This window comes from Saimiri boliviensis, chromosome 3 (genome assembly GCF_048565385.1).
Source record: "Saimiri boliviensis isolate mSaiBol1 chromosome 3, mSaiBol1.pri, whole genome shotgun sequence".
NCBI classification, from domain to species: Eukaryota; Metazoa; Chordata; class Mammalia; order Primates; family Cebidae; genus Saimiri; species Saimiri boliviensis.
Genome location: NC_133451.1, coordinates 166,103,488 through 166,121,838, shown reverse-complemented (window position 1 = coordinate 166,121,838; position 18,351 = coordinate 166,103,488). Strand labels below are relative to the sequence as shown.

The 18,351-nt window shown below is 34.7% G+C and overlaps 1 protein-coding gene across 10 annotated transcripts in view; it reads left to right on the top strand.

Annotated features, from left to right (window-relative positions):
- BLTP1 (bridge-like lipid transfer protein family member 1) overlaps positions 1-18,351 on the top strand; it is a 217,450-nt gene that overhangs the window by 66,493 nt on the left and 132,606 nt on the right. For 9 of the 10 annotated variants that reach the window (XM_039479082.2, XM_074396937.1, XM_074396939.1 and 6 more), the window contains 6 exons: positions 7,253-7,480; positions 8,263-8,400; positions 12,585-12,764; positions 14,780-14,908; positions 16,452-16,571; positions 17,248-17,528. In XM_039479082.2, coding sequence (XP_039335016.2) covers positions 7,253-7,480; positions 8,263-8,400; positions 12,585-12,764; positions 14,780-14,908; positions 16,452-16,571; positions 17,248-17,528 — 1,076 coding nt within the window. The remainder of the gene's footprint in view (positions 1-7,252; positions 7,481-8,262; positions 8,401-12,584; positions 12,765-14,779; positions 14,909-16,451; positions 16,572-17,247; positions 17,529-18,351) is intronic. The other variant, XM_074396938.1, reaches the window with a different exon arrangement.

Sequence of the window (18,351 nt, the reverse complement as noted above, 5' to 3'; positions counted from 1 at the left end):
TGTTTTTCTTATTAAAAATAATTTTGGGCCGGGTGCAGTGGCTCATGCCTGTAATCTCAGCACTTTGGGAGGCCAAGGCGAACAGATCACGAGGTCAGGAGATCGAGAATACCCTGGTCAACGTGGTGAAACGCTGTTACTACTGAAAATACAAAAATTAGGTGGGCTTGGTGGCGTGAAGGCTGAGGCAGGAGACTTGCTTGAACCTAGGAGGTGGAGGTTACAGTGAGCCGAGGTCGTGCCACTGCATTCCAGCCTGGTGACAAAGTGAGACTCCATCTCAAATAATAATAATAATAATAATTTTAATATTCTTGAACAGAAACCTATTAATTTTTCTTTTTTTAAAAAAAATGTAATTTTGGATACAATACTTATAGACTTTTCCTACTGTTTCTCTGATTTTATTAGCTGTCATCTTTTAACCTATTTTTTTTTTTCCATTTTGAGAAATGAGCATCATTGGATAAGTATAAATTTTTAGCTAGGAAAAACATGGCAATCTCTTACTTGAAGTAGGTGACATGATACTCATATACCAAAATATCATTATGAAAAGAAAATTTTGGAGAATTCTTAAGTAAATTGAAATGTAGTTTATCATTCTTAAATTCAAACATTATGCAAATTTGCAAAAGAACACGTTTTCTCTGTTCTATAAGCGAATGAATTTTTTCTGTGTTGTTTGGAATTTATTGTAAAGGTAGTTTAATTTTCCATGCCACTTACTATAAAATGAAATTGAAAGTTTTATTTGTGTTTGTAAATACTTGTATACATTTATTAAAGTATCATACAAATTTGTCATAATATATTACCACCTACCTTACACTTTAATCAACCTTTTTGGTAATTTTTTTTCAGTAAATTCTTTTTTTTGTTTTGAGACAGGGTCTCACTTTGTCACCCAGGCAATGGCATGGTCACGGTTCACTGCAGCCTTGACTTCCTGGGCTCAGGTGATTCTCTCAGCCTCCCAAGTAGGTGGGACCACATGCATGTGCCATCACAACTGGATAATTTTTGTGGAATGGGGTTTCACGATATTGTCCAGGATCATCCTGAACTCAAGTGATCCTGCCCACCTCGGCCTCCTGAAGTGCTGGGGTTAAAGGCATGAGCCATTGCGCCTGGCCTTTCAGTTAATTCTTAAGAAATTAACTTACAGATTTGGAATTTATAAATTAAGAAAAACCCTTGAATCACATACCCAGCATTAGACATTTAACATTAGACTAAGTTCTTAAAGAAGTTATAATTTTAAAAGTACATTTTATTGATAATATTCAGTAACTACAAATATTTCAGCTCATGAAAGCATCCTGGTGTTTTATAATTCCTTTAGAGCAAAGTCACTGACACTTTTAATAAAAATTAGCAAATGTTCTCTATGTTGTGCATTCATTAGTCCCTAAGGAATTTGATATGAATTATTTCCATTTCAGATAATTAAGCAGAGATTGCTTTAGTAGCAAATTGAACAATAGACCCAATGGAATCTTTTTTCTTTTTACTGTAATAATCTACAGGATTCTAATTTTTTTTCAAGATTTACAGTTATAAGAGACTACAAGGGAATTTTTTTTTAAATAAGAGATCTCTTGGCTACGATTATTAAAAATGAGTTAAAATGAGTGCTGGTAACTGTTTTGTTTCATTGGTACATGTTAGTTTGCTGAAACCTAATGGTAGTTGAGTCCTTAGATCAGGTGTCCCCAAACTACGGCCCGCAGGCTGCATGCGGCCCCCTGAGGCCATTTATCCGGTCCCCCCGCCGCACTTCAGGAAGGGGCACCTCTTTCACTGGCGGTCAGTGAGAGGAGCACAGTATGTGGCAGCCCTCCAACGGTCTGAGGGACAGTGAACTGGCCCCCTGTGTAAAAAGTTTGGGGATGCCTGCCTTAGATCACCTGTTTGGAGAAAAGGTGGGACAGAAATGATTTTCTGGAGGCCATTTACAGATGAAAGTACCAAAGAAGTTTTTCCACTTTACGCTTGACTCTGGACTCTGCCTACTGCATACTTTCTGAACAGTCACCAGGACTGAGGTGAAATGTGTATTTTGTAAAGGCTTCTGGCGGGGAGAACTACTGCTCTGAACGTCATTCAGTTTGCTTACATTATTTCAATTGTTTTGGGAAACAGGTAGTTTTTGGTTACATGGATAAGTTCTTCAGTGGTGATTTCTGAGATTTTGGTGCACCCATCACCTTAGCAGTATACGCTATACTCAGTGTGTGGTGTTTTATCCCTCACCTGCCTCCCACCCTTCCTCTCGAGTCTCCTGAGTCTATCATATCATTCTTACGTCTTTGCGTCCTCATAGCTTAGCCCCAACTTACGAGTGCAAGTATATGATACTTGGTTTTCTATTCATGAGTTACATCACTCCAATTCCATCCAGGTTTCTGTGAATGCCATTATTTCATTCCTTTTCATGGCTATTATTCCACAGGGTGTGTGTGTGTGTGTGTGTGTGTCACATTTTCTTTATCCACTAGTTGGTTGGCTGGCATTAAGGTTGTTTCCATATTATAAGGTTGGTTGTGAATTGTGCTTCTATGAACATGCATGTGCAAGTGTCTTTTTCATATAATGACTTATTTTCTTTTGGGTAAATACCAAGTAGTGGGATTGCTGGATAAAATGGTAGTTTTACATTTATTTCTCTAAGGACTCTCTGTACTGTTTTCTATAGTGGTTGTACTAGTTTACATTCCCACGAGCAGTGTAAAAGTGTTGTCTTTTCATCACATCCACATCAACATCTATTATTTTTTGTTTTTAAATTATGGCCATTCTTGCAGGAGTAAGGTGGTATCACATTGTGTTTTTGATTTGCATTTCCTTGATCATTAGTGATGTTGAGCATTTTTTCATATGTTTGTTGGCCATTTGTGTATCTCCTTTTGAGAAATGTATGTTCATTTCCTTTGCCCAGTTTTTGATGGGATTATTTGGTTTTTCTTTGCTGATTTGTTTTCATTCCCTGTAAATTCCATATGTCAGTCCTTTGTCAGATGCACAGTTTGTGTAGATTTTCTCCCACTCTGTGGGTTGTCTGTTTATTCTGTTGATTATTTCTTTTGCTGTGCAGAAGCTTTTTAGTTTAATTAGGTCCCATTTTTTATTTTTGTTTTTGTTGCATTTGCTTTTGGGTTCTTGGTGACGAATTCTTTGCCTAATCCAATGTCAGGAAGAGTCTTTCTGATGTTGTCTTCTAGAATTTTTATGGTTTCAGATCTTAGATTTGTCTTTGATCCATCTTGAGTTGATTTTTGTATAAGGTGAGAGATGAAGATACATTTTCATTCTTCTATGTGTGGCTTGCCAATTATCCCAGCACAATTTGTTGAATAGGTTTTTCTTTCTTATTTTATTTATGTGATGTATCACATTTATTGACTTCTGTATAAACCATCCCTGCATCCCTGGTGCGAAACCCAATTTTGCCACTTTGTTTTGCATGCTTTGTCGATGATCAGTTGGTTGTATTTTGGGTTCTTTATTCTGTTGCATTGGTCTGCATGCCTGTTTTTGTATCTGTACTTTGCTGTTTTGGTAACTATAGCCTTGTAGTATATAGTTTGAAGTCAAGTAATGTGATGCCTCCAGATTTGTTTATGTTTTCTTATTTTGAGATGGTGTCACGCTCTGTCACCCAGGCTGGAGTGCAGTGGTGTGGTCTCGGCTCACTGCAACCCCTATCTCCCAAGTTCAAGTGATTCTCCTGCCTCAGCCTCCTCAGTAGCTGGGATTACAGATGCTGGCCACCACGCCTAGCTAATTTTTGTATTTTTAGTAGAGATGGGGTTTCACCATGTTGGTTAGGCTGGTCTCAAACTCCTGACCTCGTAATTCACCCACCTCAGCCTCCCAAAGTGCTGGGATTACAGGTGGGAGCCACTGCGCTCAGCATATTTGTTCTTTTTGCTTAATCTTGCTTTGGCTATGCGGGCTCTTTTTTGTTTTAGTATGAATTTTAGGATTTTTTTTTTCTAGTTGTGTGAAGAATTATGGTGGTATTTTAATGGGAATTGCATTGAATTTAAAGATTGCTTTTAGCAGTATGGTCATTTTCACAATATTGATTCTACCCAACTTGTTGAATAGGTTTTGGTTTCTAATTTTGTTTATGTGATATATCACATTTATTGACTCATTCCTACATCCTGATATGAAACCCACTTGATCATGGTGTATAATCTATTTGATAGCTCTTAGATTCAGTTAGCTAGTATTTTGTTGAGGATTTTTGTGTCTTTGTTCATCAGGGGTATTGGTCTTTAGTTTCCTTTTTTTAATGTATTTTTCTGGTTTTGGTATTTGGGCAATACTGCCTTCATAGAATGATTTAGGGAGGGTTCCCTCTTTCTCTATCTTTTGGTTTCAGTGGTATTGGTTCCACTTCTTCTTTAAATGCCTGATAGAATTCAGCTGTGAATCTATCCACTCCCGGGCTTTTATATGTTGGCAGTTTTTTACAATTACTTTTTCTATCTCACTATTTGTTACTGGTCTGTTCAGAGTTTCTGTTCCTTTCTTGTTTAGGAGGGTTGCAAATTTCCAGGAATTTATCCATCTCCTCTAGATTTTTCAGTTTGTTCTTATAAAGATGTGCATAGTAGCCTTGAATGATTGAGCTTATCTGGATCTTCTCACTTCTTTTCTTGGTTAATCTCACAAGTGGTCCATTAGTTTTTTGGTTTTTTTGTTTGTTTGTTTTTTGAGATGGAGTCTCGCTCTGTCGCCAGGCTGGAGTGCAGTGGCACGACCTGGACTCACTGCAACCTCTGACTCTGGTTCAAGCGAGCCTCCTGCCTCAGCCTCCTGAGTAGCTGGGATTACAGGCACATGCCACCACACCCAGCTAATTTTTGTTTTTTTTTAGTAGAGATGGGGTTTTGCCATTTTGGGCAGGATGGTCTTGATCTCGTGACCTCATGATCTGTCCACCTTGTCCTCTCAAAGTGCTGGCTGGGATTATAGGCAGGAGCCACTGTGCCCAGCCCAGTTTTTTTTTTTTTTTTTTTTTTTAAATCTTGTCAAAGAACTAGCCTTTTGTTTCATCTCTTCAAGGTTTTTTGTTTGTTTGTTTTGCTTTTTTATGCTTTAAGTTCTGGGGTACATGTGCAGAACGTGCAGGTTTATTACATAGGTATGCATGTCCCATGGTGGTTTGCTACATCCGTCCCCACCCTGTCATCTATAGTAGGTATTTCTCCTAATGCTATTCCTCCCCAACCCCCCCCCATCCCCTGCTATCCCTCCCCTAACCTCCCCACCCACTGACAGGCCCTGGTGTGTGATGTTCCCCTCCCTGTGTCCATGTGTTCTCATTGTTCAGCACCCACTTATGAGTGAGAACATGTGGTGTTTGGTTTTCTGTTCTTGTGTCAGTTTGCTGAGAATGATGGTTTCCAGCTTCATCCATGTCCCTGCAAAGGACATGAACTCATCTTTTTTATGGCTGCATAGTATTTCATAGTGTATATGTGCCACATTTTCTTTTTCTTTTCGTTTCTTTTTTTTTTTGAGACAGAGTTTCACTTTTGTTACCCAGGCTGGAGTGCAATGGTGCGATCTCGGCTCACCGCAACCTCCGCCTCCTGGATTCAGGCAGTTCTCCTGCCTCAGCCTCCTGAGTAGCTGGGATTACAGGCACGCGCCACCATGCCCAGCTAATTTTTTGTATTTTTAGTAGAGACAGGGTTTCACCGTGTTGACCAGGATGGCCTCGATCTCTTGATCTTGTGATTCACCCGCCTCGGCCTCCCAAAGTTTCTTTATCCATTGTATCATTGATGGGCATTTGCGCTGGTTCCAAGTCTCTGCTATTATAAACAGTGCCACAATAAATGTGTGTCTGTGTCTTTATAATAGAATGATTTATAATCCTTTCGGTATATGCCTAGGAATGGGATTGCTGGGTCAAATGGCATTTCTATTTCTACATCCTTGAGGAATCGCCACACTGTCTTCCACAATGGTTGAATCTAATTTACACTCCCACCAACAGTGTAAAAGCGTTCCTATTTCTCCACATCGTCACCAGCATGTGTCTCCTGATTTTTTAGTGATCGCCATCTTCACGTTTTTAATGTTGATTGAACTCAATTAGACACTCATGTTATTTTTAAAAATTTAATGTTGGAACTTAAAATATAACCCAGTGTTTTCTATTGTATTTGTGCTTATATTTGTCCATGCTTCTGAATTGTATTATAAAGACAGTGATTAAGATTTCAAGCAGGTTTCAAATGGAATCTGTAATTAGGAGGTGGACAGCAATAGAGAATAGAGGAAAAGCACTGGTTTTGTGAGCAAGTGGATTTGGGATTTCAATATTAACCCTCCTACCAATTAACTATATGACTTTAAGCCCTTCAACATTATTTCCTATAAAAGATATTATGTACTGATGTCCATAACTTTAGTCAGAAAATAACTTTGTCAATAACCAAAGTGCAGAATTTACCAAAATACTTACTTGGTTCTAATATTTGACAGATATGCTAACAGTGTTAACAGGAATATTTAACAGCTTTTATTTACCACTGACAGATCAAATGACCACAATTTAAATTTAGAATCAATGTGAAAAAAAGAATTTAAATTCAAGCCAAATTTCGATTTTCATGCAAAAGAAAACAGCAGTTGAAACACTTCTGCATAAGAAACCAGGATGAACTATGTGAAAGGAGGTTTTACTAATTGTTGGTAACACGTGTCTTTATCTCATCAATAACCAAGATTGGATATTTTTATTAAAGCTGTTAAAACATGCTTGATAAATATTCCAATAGGAATATGTGAATTGTACTAGTTTACCTAATTGAATTTAGCCAGACTAATTTTCAGTGAACTGCTTTCCCCAAAGGATGTCCCTGGGTATTGCCTGAGAACTCTTAGGAGCAATAATTGAAAACTGTTGAACCATGCAAACTTTCAGAGGTCTCTCAGGACCTAAATTAGAAGGTTTTGCTGTAACTTGGGCAATGTCATGAAAGCTTTACTATAAAACAAGCTTCTGTAACTTTTTGCATTTTTTGCTATTGAATATTTATTTGCCAAGTGTCTACGTGTAAGTCTTAATGTATACTTTCTTTTATATTTTAACACAATAGACCTGATAATTTTTATTAAATATACTAGGTTAAGGAAATGAATAATTTACAAATTTAGGCTCAGAGGTGAAAATATATTTACATACCTCTTTTGACAGCAATTTGTGTTTTCTTAATATTTATAGGAAAACTACTTTGGGGAAGATGACATGTATATGGATTTTGAAGAGGTTATCTCAAGTCCTGTTTTGTCACTGTCAACATCATCCAGCTCTGGGTGGACTGCTGTTGGAATGGAAAATGACAAAAAGGAAAATGAAAGTTCAGCCAAGTCAATTCATCCACTTACCTTACGTCCTTGGGATATTACCGTTCTTGTTAATTTGTACAAAGTTCATGGGCGTCTTCCTGTTGTAAGTGTTTATATATCAAAGTGTTCTAGAATATATTATGACACCCACCTGTGGGTAGATGTGAAGCATGCAGCACACACTTAGAAAAAAAAAATCAGATTCAGAAGCTTCTAAATTTATTCTTTTACTGTTATGAAGCTCATGTGTTTTCTTTATAATATGATTACTTGATCATTGGTAATTTTACTTTCTGTTTTTCTTCTAATTTAACTTAGCTCCTTCTTTGCTGTTCTATGTAACGTCAGGACATTGTATCATACCTCAAGCTGTTGGGTTTGTAATTAACCTGATGAGTATTTAACGACTTCACATTTTTTTAGCTTTTATGTCCAGACCCCAGATCAGTTTGAGGCCTTATGGTGGACCTGTTACAAAATCAAGTTTCTGACTTGACTCTGAAGGTTGAATTGTGTGGTTTGGATCTAGCACAGTATCCTGGGTCACTCTAAGGACAGCCCTTAGACCTGTTCTGGTTGACCTGGTATTGAATGGTATTAAATTGCTCCAAGAACCCAGATACTTTGGAGCAGGGCCAGATGAGGTGTGTGTCTGTGTCACAGTGGGGTGGTGGGCGAGTGGCCCTCTGGTGCTTAGTGCAGCTAATGATTCTACTGGGGTACAGAATAGTTATTTTTGTCAATAATCATAGTTTCTCCATTTAAAAAATCAAATTCTCTTAATCATGAGAAATGTAATTTTTTTCTTTTTTTCTTTTTTTTTTTTGTACTTCCTTACTTTTTGCTTTTTCTGCATTTCAACTGTGCTATTTTGTTTGACTGCAGCATGGAACTACTGATGGCCCTGAATGCCCTACAGCTTTCTTGGAAAGACTGTGTTTTGAAATGAAAAAAGGATTTAGGGAGACTATGCTGCAGCTTATCCTGTCACCCCTGAATGTGTTTGTCAGTGATAACTACCAGGTAAGGTGAACTGAGATATGCTAGAGATATAGAGATTCACTATTAATATTTATTGAGTCAAAACAATGTATTAGTTTCTGTGCACAGACTTTGTAGCTCTTTAAGTCAGAGACTTTTAAGTTAACTATATTAAGAAGTTTTGTATGTATGTTTATGTGTATGAGAGTTGTTTTATTTCCAAATGTTACATTGGTTTGTCTCCCTTGTACATTCTTTATTCATAATATAAAAGTGCTGTAACTGGGTGGTCCTTTTTAAACAAAACATTATTTGCAAAACAGAGGGTATTATTTGTTTTTAAAGCTTTTGTAAATAAAGGCTTCAAAAATGTTTTCTTATAAAAAAAAAAGAATCTCAATTTTATTTTGCTGCTCCCATTTCTGTGATCCCAATTATATTTTATACCTTTTATTATTATAATAGAAACAGATATAAATACTTTCTCAAATATTTATGGAAGGGAAAGATTAACTATGTAAAATTTTGGTAGGTTCTGTTGAATATCACAGCATAAATGTTAATATTAACCAATACCATAATGTTTTAAAATGTGTGTATCTACATGGTCAGTGATTTATTCTTATTCATTTAACATAAGATACTTTGTTAACTCCTTCACGATACTTATGGGCTCTTTTAAAGGAGAACCAATGACATTCATCAAGTGAGAATTTGAGAATTTATTACATTTCTGGGTAGATTATCACTTTATTTTTTTAATGGCAAATGACTTTCCATAGCACCTATCACTGCTTTGTATGTCCATCTTACTTTTAGTCAAATTGTGTGATTTAGAAATATAAATGGAACTTAATACAACACAAAGTAAAATTATAAATGGGAAGATGAATCTGACACCCGGAAATCATCAATGAATGAACATTTATTATGATTATTTGCAGTTGCTGATCATCTTATTTAAAATAGCATACCCCCTTTTCATTCTTTTGCCATTACTGATGATATTTTTCTTCATGGAATTTTAATTTGTTTTTTCTTATATACATTTGACATATATGAGATCACATCAGCTAAAATTTAATATGTGCTAGGCATTGTTTTTGTTTTGCGACAGAATGTGTTTCTTGTTTTAAACTTTTATTTTGAAATAGTTACAGATTCACAGGAAGTTTCAGAGATACTATAGAGCAATATCTATGTACTCTTTACCCAGTTTTTTCTATGGTAAAATTATTTTTTATAATTATAGAATCAAAATAAGGAAATTGATACAATGTGTGTGCATAGCTGTAGGTTGTCTTATCACATGTAGATTCATGTAACCACCATCAAAATGAAGATACAGAACTATTCTGTCATCACAAAGATCTCATATAACACTTTATCTTGCCATATTAACCTTTAAAAAAACTCTTGTCCTCCTCTATATAATTAGTGGGTCATTAGAAGCAGTTACTTTTTATTCTGGGAGGCAGGTGTGTGGAGAGGAAGCCTATCTCCCTTTTTCACTCTATTAAGGAAATTAATAAAGGGGAAAGGGAAAGTCTTCTATGGATGAGTTCTGAGAATCTTAGATGAATATGCCTGGTTTCTTATGAGTACCTGGTAACACTTCAACTTTTAATCACTGCACTTTTTTAAAAGGCTTTACCAAATATAGAAAACATTTTATTGGGCTTATTATGAATGTTCACATTAATTCTTATTATAGAGGTATGGCAAACTTGTAAAGAGACTGAATTATAAAGTATGATTTATTTGGGGATTTGAGAAGGAGTTCATGGAGTAGAGAAATCAAGGTGGAAGTGGAAGTACTAGTGATAATTTGTTTCCTAGATAGTTGACAACTTACCCAAAACACAAAAATATCATATATATCCTCTTGGAATTTGCTTGTCTACTTACCTTGTTTACATTCTGTAGTGTTGACACAACTATTCCTAAGAATTTTTTTCTTCATTTTTCGTTATACTCTCTAGTGTTCATACAGTGAGAGGCTTTACACTGTGTCTACTCCCAAGGCTCAAACCTGGGTTACCCACTTGTAGTTTATCCTGGATAGCATCAGTCTTAACTCAGGGTTTCAAAATGAGGGATCTCAGGTAACTGATGGACTGCTGCATCCCATTATGAAACTATGCACTTTTTATTTTGTGGTCATCTTATGTATTAATTTCATAGGGCTGCCATAACAAAGTATCGTACACTAGGTGACGTAAAACAACAGAAATTTATTTTCTCACAGTTCTGGATGTTCAAAGTCCTAAATCAAGGTGTTGTCAGGGTCACATTCTCTGAGCTGTAGGGGAAGATCCTTCCTTGCCTCTTAGCTTCTGTTGTTGCCAGCAATCCTTGGTGTTCCTTGGCTTATAGATGAATCACTGAGATTGCTACCTCCATCTCTACTGGCTGCCACACTCTCTGTGCCTGTGTGTCCCACTTTTTCTCCCTTTATAAGGACACCAGTCATTGGATTAGGGCTCACTCTCAGTGTAACCTTATCATAACCTACTTACATCAGCAGAAATCCTGTTTTCAAAAAAGATCATATTCACAAGTTCCAGGGCTTAGGACTTGAACATACATTTTTGAGGGATGCCATTCAACTTACACATGATGCAAACGGCAATAAAATTTAGAATATAATGTTTATTGGCATATCATGTAGGCTGTACCTTAGGAAAGGTCAAGATCCACACGTAATTTTGTGATTGAAAAATTTCATAAAAGTTTTATACTAAGAATTATTGAGTCTCAGTTTCACAAGATAAATTTCTTGACCACCCTCCCCAGTTCCCTCAGTAAAAAAGGTAAGAGAATTAGTGCCTGGAGAAGTAAGGTGATTTAATATAAAGTCACACAGCTTGGATGAAAATAAAATGAAAAATTGTATCAGAAGAGCTTCTAGAATGATAATTGTAGTCACAATTTGAAATTAAAAAAAAAAAAAGTCTCAGGAATTATAGGTAACCTTATCCTTAAAAAAAAAATTTTTTTTTTAAGAATGTGTTTCCCAACATATATTGAAGCAAGGAACGCTAATCCCATGAGATAGCCTAGACATGCACTAAGAAGACTACTGTAATAAAATTAGGTTGGGGAATATCTATGAACTGCCTCTATGTATACTAGTATATTGAAGGCTCTGTGAACACTTGCTGTGAAGAAATCTGTCTAGTCAAGTCAGCAGCATCTACTTTTTATGGTCACTGTTAGGTGCAGCGATACTTTGTGCATAAGACCGAAATTATCCATAACCTGGAGAAGAAGGTAAATATTGAGAAAATTAAAATTAAGATAAATAATTTTAAATGTAAAAAGTGCTGCAAGGTGAGGTAGGCAGTGGTCTGGTAGCATTTAATGGTCTGGAGGCAAGGACAGGATCCAATTTGTATGTTTAAAAGATCTCTGTGATTACTGGTAGAGTATGGAGCAGAGAGATGTAAAAAGTTAACGCCCTGAAAAGGTCCTGGCAAGAGGTGATACTATTTGGACCAGGATGAAAAAAAAGTCAATGAATTCATGAGAGATTGGGAGGTAAATTTAACAGAAATTGGTGACTAATCAGTAGGGCATTTCCAAACTTATTTGATTCTTTATTCTTAATTATGTGTGGGACTAGTCTTCATGAAATAATCTGTTTTATGACATATCCTTTATTTCTCTGAATATATGTTAGAAATTTTCCCTTTGAAATACATGCTGCCTTTTAGTAGTGAGTATAAAATTATTCTCTGTAAGAGAAAACTGTCTTTGTTTTTACATAGTCCTCAGAATCTATATGGAAGTTGAGTTTTCCCCACAGTTCTTCATTTTTTGGTCTTAATGGTCTTTATTCTTCAGTGTTACGTTTCTTTAAAAAAAATTTTTAATCTCATGATCCTTAGGTTTCCTACAAAAGATTGGTCGCTTGTATTCCCTGTCAGAGTACTACTGTAGTTTCTTGTTATTCATAAAGACAGTTACCAATCAAAGATCTGTGTATTTTCTAGGACTTAGCTATCTTGCTTTTTATAATAGATGGGCTCTCATAGGTATTGTTCATTAAAGATGCTTAGCTCAGACTACCTCTTTGGCTACAAGTATTAGGAGCTTGTGGATTCTGAAGCCTTATACATGGCATGATTTTATTGGTCATCTCTTCAGGGGGCATGGGGGAAACAACTAGAAATTACAATGTGATTTTCTTACACATTTTACAGTCTCATCATTATTGTTTTCAGCAGCGACCTCCTGTGGATGAAGTACTCAGGGAAGGTCACATCAATTTGTCAGGTCTCCAGCTGAGAGCACATGCTATGTTCTCAGCAGAAGGTCTTCCTTTGGGAAGTGATTCCTTAGAATATGCATGGTTAATTGATGTGCAAGCAGGAAGTCTTACAGCTAAGGTTACAGCACCACAGGTATGGTTTTCAGAGTACTATCTCCTGACTTATTTTCTTTTTCATTTCTTTACTTACCTTCTCAAGAATAACTTGTATGCCTGTTTGAATGTTCATTGCATTTCCACTGATGGCATTCTGATGGGAGTCATTCTTGCCATTCAAAATTTTAGTTATAGGTGAGTCAGAGACAAGTTTCACTTTTCGGAGCCACATATAATTTATTGAGTGTAATATATGTCGTTCTTTGTAATAATACAAAGAATTTGAGACTTTCTTTGGGAAAAATTCAGGATGAGTACTGTTCTAGAAATCAAGTTAATTATTATTAAAATTATATTATTTGGTCCTCCATTGTTGGAAAAATCTTAAGTTTTCTACTATATGGAATAATTTTCTAAGAACGTTGTTTTCTTCAAGTAGGATTTGAAAGTAGCCCTTATGATGCTAAGGATTAGGTAATAAGTTTCTTTACTTATCATGTCCCAAAGCAAGATTACATCATTTGTACCTGCTGTTAGTGATGTGGAAAGTAGTATCAAAAAATAAAAGTGAATTTACTGGTAAGTAAATCTGGTCTAGAATTCTAGATGTGATCCTTTTGGATAAATTCTCCCCCATCACCCCTTCCACTTAATCCTTAGAAGGTGCAAAAAGGTTTACTATGTTATTTGTTACTAAATGACCACTGAAGTTTAGTTGAATTGCCATATTATTGTAACATTTCACCTGAGTCATATATTTATTATAATATGAATGCTTATCTTGGCATTTCAAAAGACTGAAATTTGATAGGAATGTTACATACTCAATTTTGATAAAAAGTTATAGAATGGGTATGAAATATATAATTTAGAGGTAGGTAGTAGCAACAAGAAAGTAATAAAGAACCTAGATGCCCTGTATACCTGGAAGAAATTTTCAGAGGGTAGCAAAAATTAATATTCTAAAAATGTTGGGGAAAATGAATGGAATTAAAAAGGGATACTTTAGAGTTGAACATCAATTCAATATAATATCGAAATGTATAATGATATTTATAAAAGTATATGAAAAGAAATGCATAATGGAATGTGTAAAAATGGATGAAAAGCTATAGTCATTGCTCACTGGCCTTGTAACTGTCCTCTCCTTATTGTCTCCCATTTCTCGTCCCTAAGTATACAAGTAAAAACTGAAGCGTATTCTAAAGCAGCTTGACCCCTAAGAAGGGAATAAAGCCATACTGACCCTGCAAGACTGGATACAATTCCTTTATTCTAAGGACTGCTAGAATCTTACATGTTTATAAATTGCCTTTATAAGAGGAAACATTTCTCCTGCATAAAATCTTAGCATCACTGTTTGCAGTTCATGAATCTGTAGATGTTTTTATGTTTATTCCATTCTCTGTATATTTTAAATTTATGTTTTCCAAGAGTTTAAATTATGTACTTATTTGGGGGATAATGTCATGTACATCTATCCCTCAACATTTTTAACAGCTCTAATCAATTATAAAATTGTTTTTTTAAAAAAAAAAAACTCAAGATTTGAAGAATTATAATATGTGCTTACTTAAGCTTCTATTTACATAAACAAAAGTTCTTTAATCATCAAAATACCTTATTTTTAAAAATTGTAGCGCAATGTGTTATTTAGATAACCAAAGATTTCACATGAAAGTTTGGTTTATGATTAGAGAGTTTTAGGTGCTTTTCTATGTAGAGGATTTCAGTTAGCTGTATAAGAGAAAAGATATATAACCTTGAATAAAAGGATTTGCTTTTAAAGTTGCTAAAGTGAAATTTTTCAGTTGAAATGAGTTTTCATTTTGACAATACATTTTGTCATTCATAAAGGAAAAGTAACATAAGCATATTAAGTATATAAAGGTAGAAAAAAATCATTGACTAACAAGTTGCTTATTTAGCAGAATTTTTAAGATAGTATTTGGCTTCTTTCAAGCTGTGTTAGTATTCTTCAGAAGCTTTTGAACTGTGAACACTTGTTTAGAATGCTAACAGTGTTGTCAATTTGTCACTTACCATATGTAGCTGGCATGCCTCTTGGAGTGGGGACAGACATTTGTTTTTCATGTGGTATGTCGGGAGTATGAACTGGAAAGACCAAAATCAGTAATAATATGTCAGCATGGAATTGATCGTCGGTTCTGTGAATCTAAGGTATGTTACATATGTTAGCAATATTATAAACATTTATGAATTTTTAAAAATGGAATATTGAGATACCAGCTTTAAGTCAAATACACATAGCCATGAAGTAAACTAGTTTTTTCAGTTAACAAAATTATTTTTTAAATTCTTAGCCATTTTAGTTTTAAGTTTCTGAAATATGAGGTAATTATTAAAACATACAAATTAAAAAATGAATGGAGATATAAAAATTGTATTTTGCTTATGTTTTTACTGCTAACATTCATGTCATATTGCGTTATTTTACTAATTTGTTGGGATGTGGCTATATATGTAGAAGATTTAGAAATTGAAGCAAGGACATGCTTTGCAGACCACTCTGGGCATGCCAGTTCTCCCATAACGTAATTGGCAAGGGTGGTCATTTGTCAGGTTTCCTGATTCCAAATCTTACGCTCTTTTCACAACATTGTGCCACCTTCATTAAGGGTTATTACAGTATCTTCAAAAGGGTTGCAAAAAGTAGATGGTAATCCCTAAAACCATACGCAGTGGCAATGAAATGCAGAGTATTACTGTGCAGTTAATACTCTCCCTTATGAATTTGGTGAGGCCTTTAGGTACCTCTCCCTCCTTTTTCTTTTTTCTTTTTTTAATAACTTAAAGTTTTTATATTGCATTAAAGTTTTTAAAAGTAAGTTTTGTTGAGGCATAATTTATATACAGTAAATTCATCCTTTTAAAGTTGTACAGTTTGAGTTTTGACAAATGCTGTATATATGTGTGTAACCATTACCACCAGTGAAGATACAGAACATTTCTTTCACCTTAGAAAATTCCTCTGTGTGTCTTTGCAGTCAGCCCCTGCCTCAGGTAACTACTGATCTCCATTCTGTCACTTTAGTTTGTTTAGGGCTCTTTTTGTCCAGAGGAAATAGATCCTTATAGAATATTGACTACAGTATAAGATGCCTGTTCCTGCTTCTGGCTCTGCCACTAATGAGCACTTACATGCTATTGGGCCAATAATTTGCTCATGGCTGCCATCTCAAGAAATTTATTGATGTAGGTGATATGTACATTTTCTTCTAATGTAAATTTTATAAAATTCTGTGTTTTGGGAGTAAAAAAAGAATTAAATGTATGTGGATTGTCTTAGATATCATTATAATATTTACAATAAATATATTTGTGTGTATGGAGTACCTATAAGAAAATCTTACAACTCTAAACTTACATAATTCTTGTAAACCTGTGACACAGTTTACTTATTACCTATCTTTTTTGAATTTCAGTAACAAATTGTATATGTATTATCTATTAGACTTGCCACTTGCCCCTTCTAAATAAAAATGGTACATGCTTACTTATTGTTTTCTAATATATAGTTTTCTAATTGACAATGCTTTAACTGCTGGTTTTATTATTATAAAATAATGAAATTAGACCAATTTTTAAATAATTAAATATATCAATAACTGTATTTTTTGTGTTTATTTTGAGAAGATGACTTAAGTGTCCAGCTAATAAGTTGATGGTTGTGATTTACATGTACAATCCTTTTTTATTTTAGTTGAGTTGTATTCCTGGGCCTTGTCCAACTTCAGATGATTTGAAATATACTATGACTCGTATAGCAGTAGATGGAGCTGATATTTACATTGTTGAGCATGGTTGTGCTACAAATATAAAGGTAAGTGTTTTGCTTGACAAGGGAGGTGCTTTTTCCTTTTTACTAAACTAAACCTCTATTTCTTGAAATAAAATACACATTTATAGTTTGTCATTTCACAGACTGCCGCAAAATTTTAGGAGATAGCTTTCTAATTGTTACTCATCCATGTTCTTTTCCAGTATTATTTTTTTAAGGCATACTTTTATTTACTCTAACTGAACTTTTATAACATTGCTTTATGGCAGAGATATAAAATAGTAGGTTGTTTTTATGGCAGGGATATAAACTGGTAGTGCTTTTAAATAATTTGATTTTTGAATGTCTTTAGGATTCATACATTTATATTTTCTGCCTGGTTCCTGAAAACATTCATTTCCCACTGTTTTATGGATTGTAGTGTAAAATCAAGCCTTGTTAAGTTTCTATGATTTTTCATTATTTACTTCTCTTATGTGCCTGAGGACTTCTGCTTTTTTCCTTTTAACCTCTTTTAAAAAGATTATCTATTTTTGTTTTTATTGTGTTTAACTTTTCTATTCCCTTTATGTCCCTTTCCCATTTTTTCCTTATTTCTTTTTCCTTTATTTTCTCCTTCCACTTATGTTTTACTCTATTTGAAATGATCTGTAGTGTAGGCTACTACTTAAAAATAGAGAAATTACAGTTTTGTTTCATTTTCTTCATTCAATTTTAGATGGGTGCAATTCGAGTTGCAAACTGTAATCTCCACAATCAGTCGGTTGGGGAAGGAATCAGTGCTGCAATTCAGGATTTTCAAGTGAGACAGTACATTGAGCAAGTAAATAATTGCAGAATTGGACTTCAGCCTGCAGTGCTACGGAGGGCCTATTGGCTTGAAGCTGGGTCAGCCAATTTAGGACTTATTACTGTTGATATTGCTTTAGCTGCTGACCATCATTCTAAACATGAGGCACAAAGACATTTCTTAGAAACTCATGATGCCAGAACTAAGAGGTAAGTGAAAATTTTAAGAATGGTGGCAATCTCCTGTTCAGATGAAAGCAACTAGATAATTACAGAGGAAATTCTACTGAGAGAATGGGCTAAGAATATTTTAAATAAAGATCTAATCTGATTGTGCTATACCTCAAATAATATATAAGGACCTGATATTTAAGTAAATATGTATCTTGTATCTGGTGGTGGTGCAGTTGTTGGAAATAACGTTATTTTCTGACATGTTTCTAAGTGTATACCATGTATGGCAACAGTGAAACAAGTTTAAGTTACTGGTTCCTAAATAACAGTTTTTAAAGCACTACATTTTCTCTCTCACCCCAGCTCTTAACTTTCATGTCATCATTCTTTCCTAAAATGATGTACTCCACAGTACTACTACCATCTACTATATAAAACTCCTTTTATGGGCCTTCAGAACTACAGAGAAGACTAAACATACTCAGGCCTATTTCCTTGATCCTTAGGAAATGATTGTACTTATGTTTTAAAAAGTTACCAGTGCCTCTTACTGAATCACTTCCATTTAAAATGACAGTATGACTTTTTCTATCCCCATCTTGCCCCATTGTATATTTAATATGTGCTAATTCTAAAAATATAGGAAACTGTTAAGAAACAAAGGAAAATAATGATCATAACCTTACCACATGAAGTTTTATCATATTTCTCTCTAGGATTTTGCTGTATTTTTTAAATGCTAGAAATCATCCTGCATTTACATTTTAAAATTCTGCATGTTTGTATTAAACTTATATCCAAAGCATCAGGCCACATGTTTAAACATTTTATAAAGATACTTTTAAACAAATGATAATAC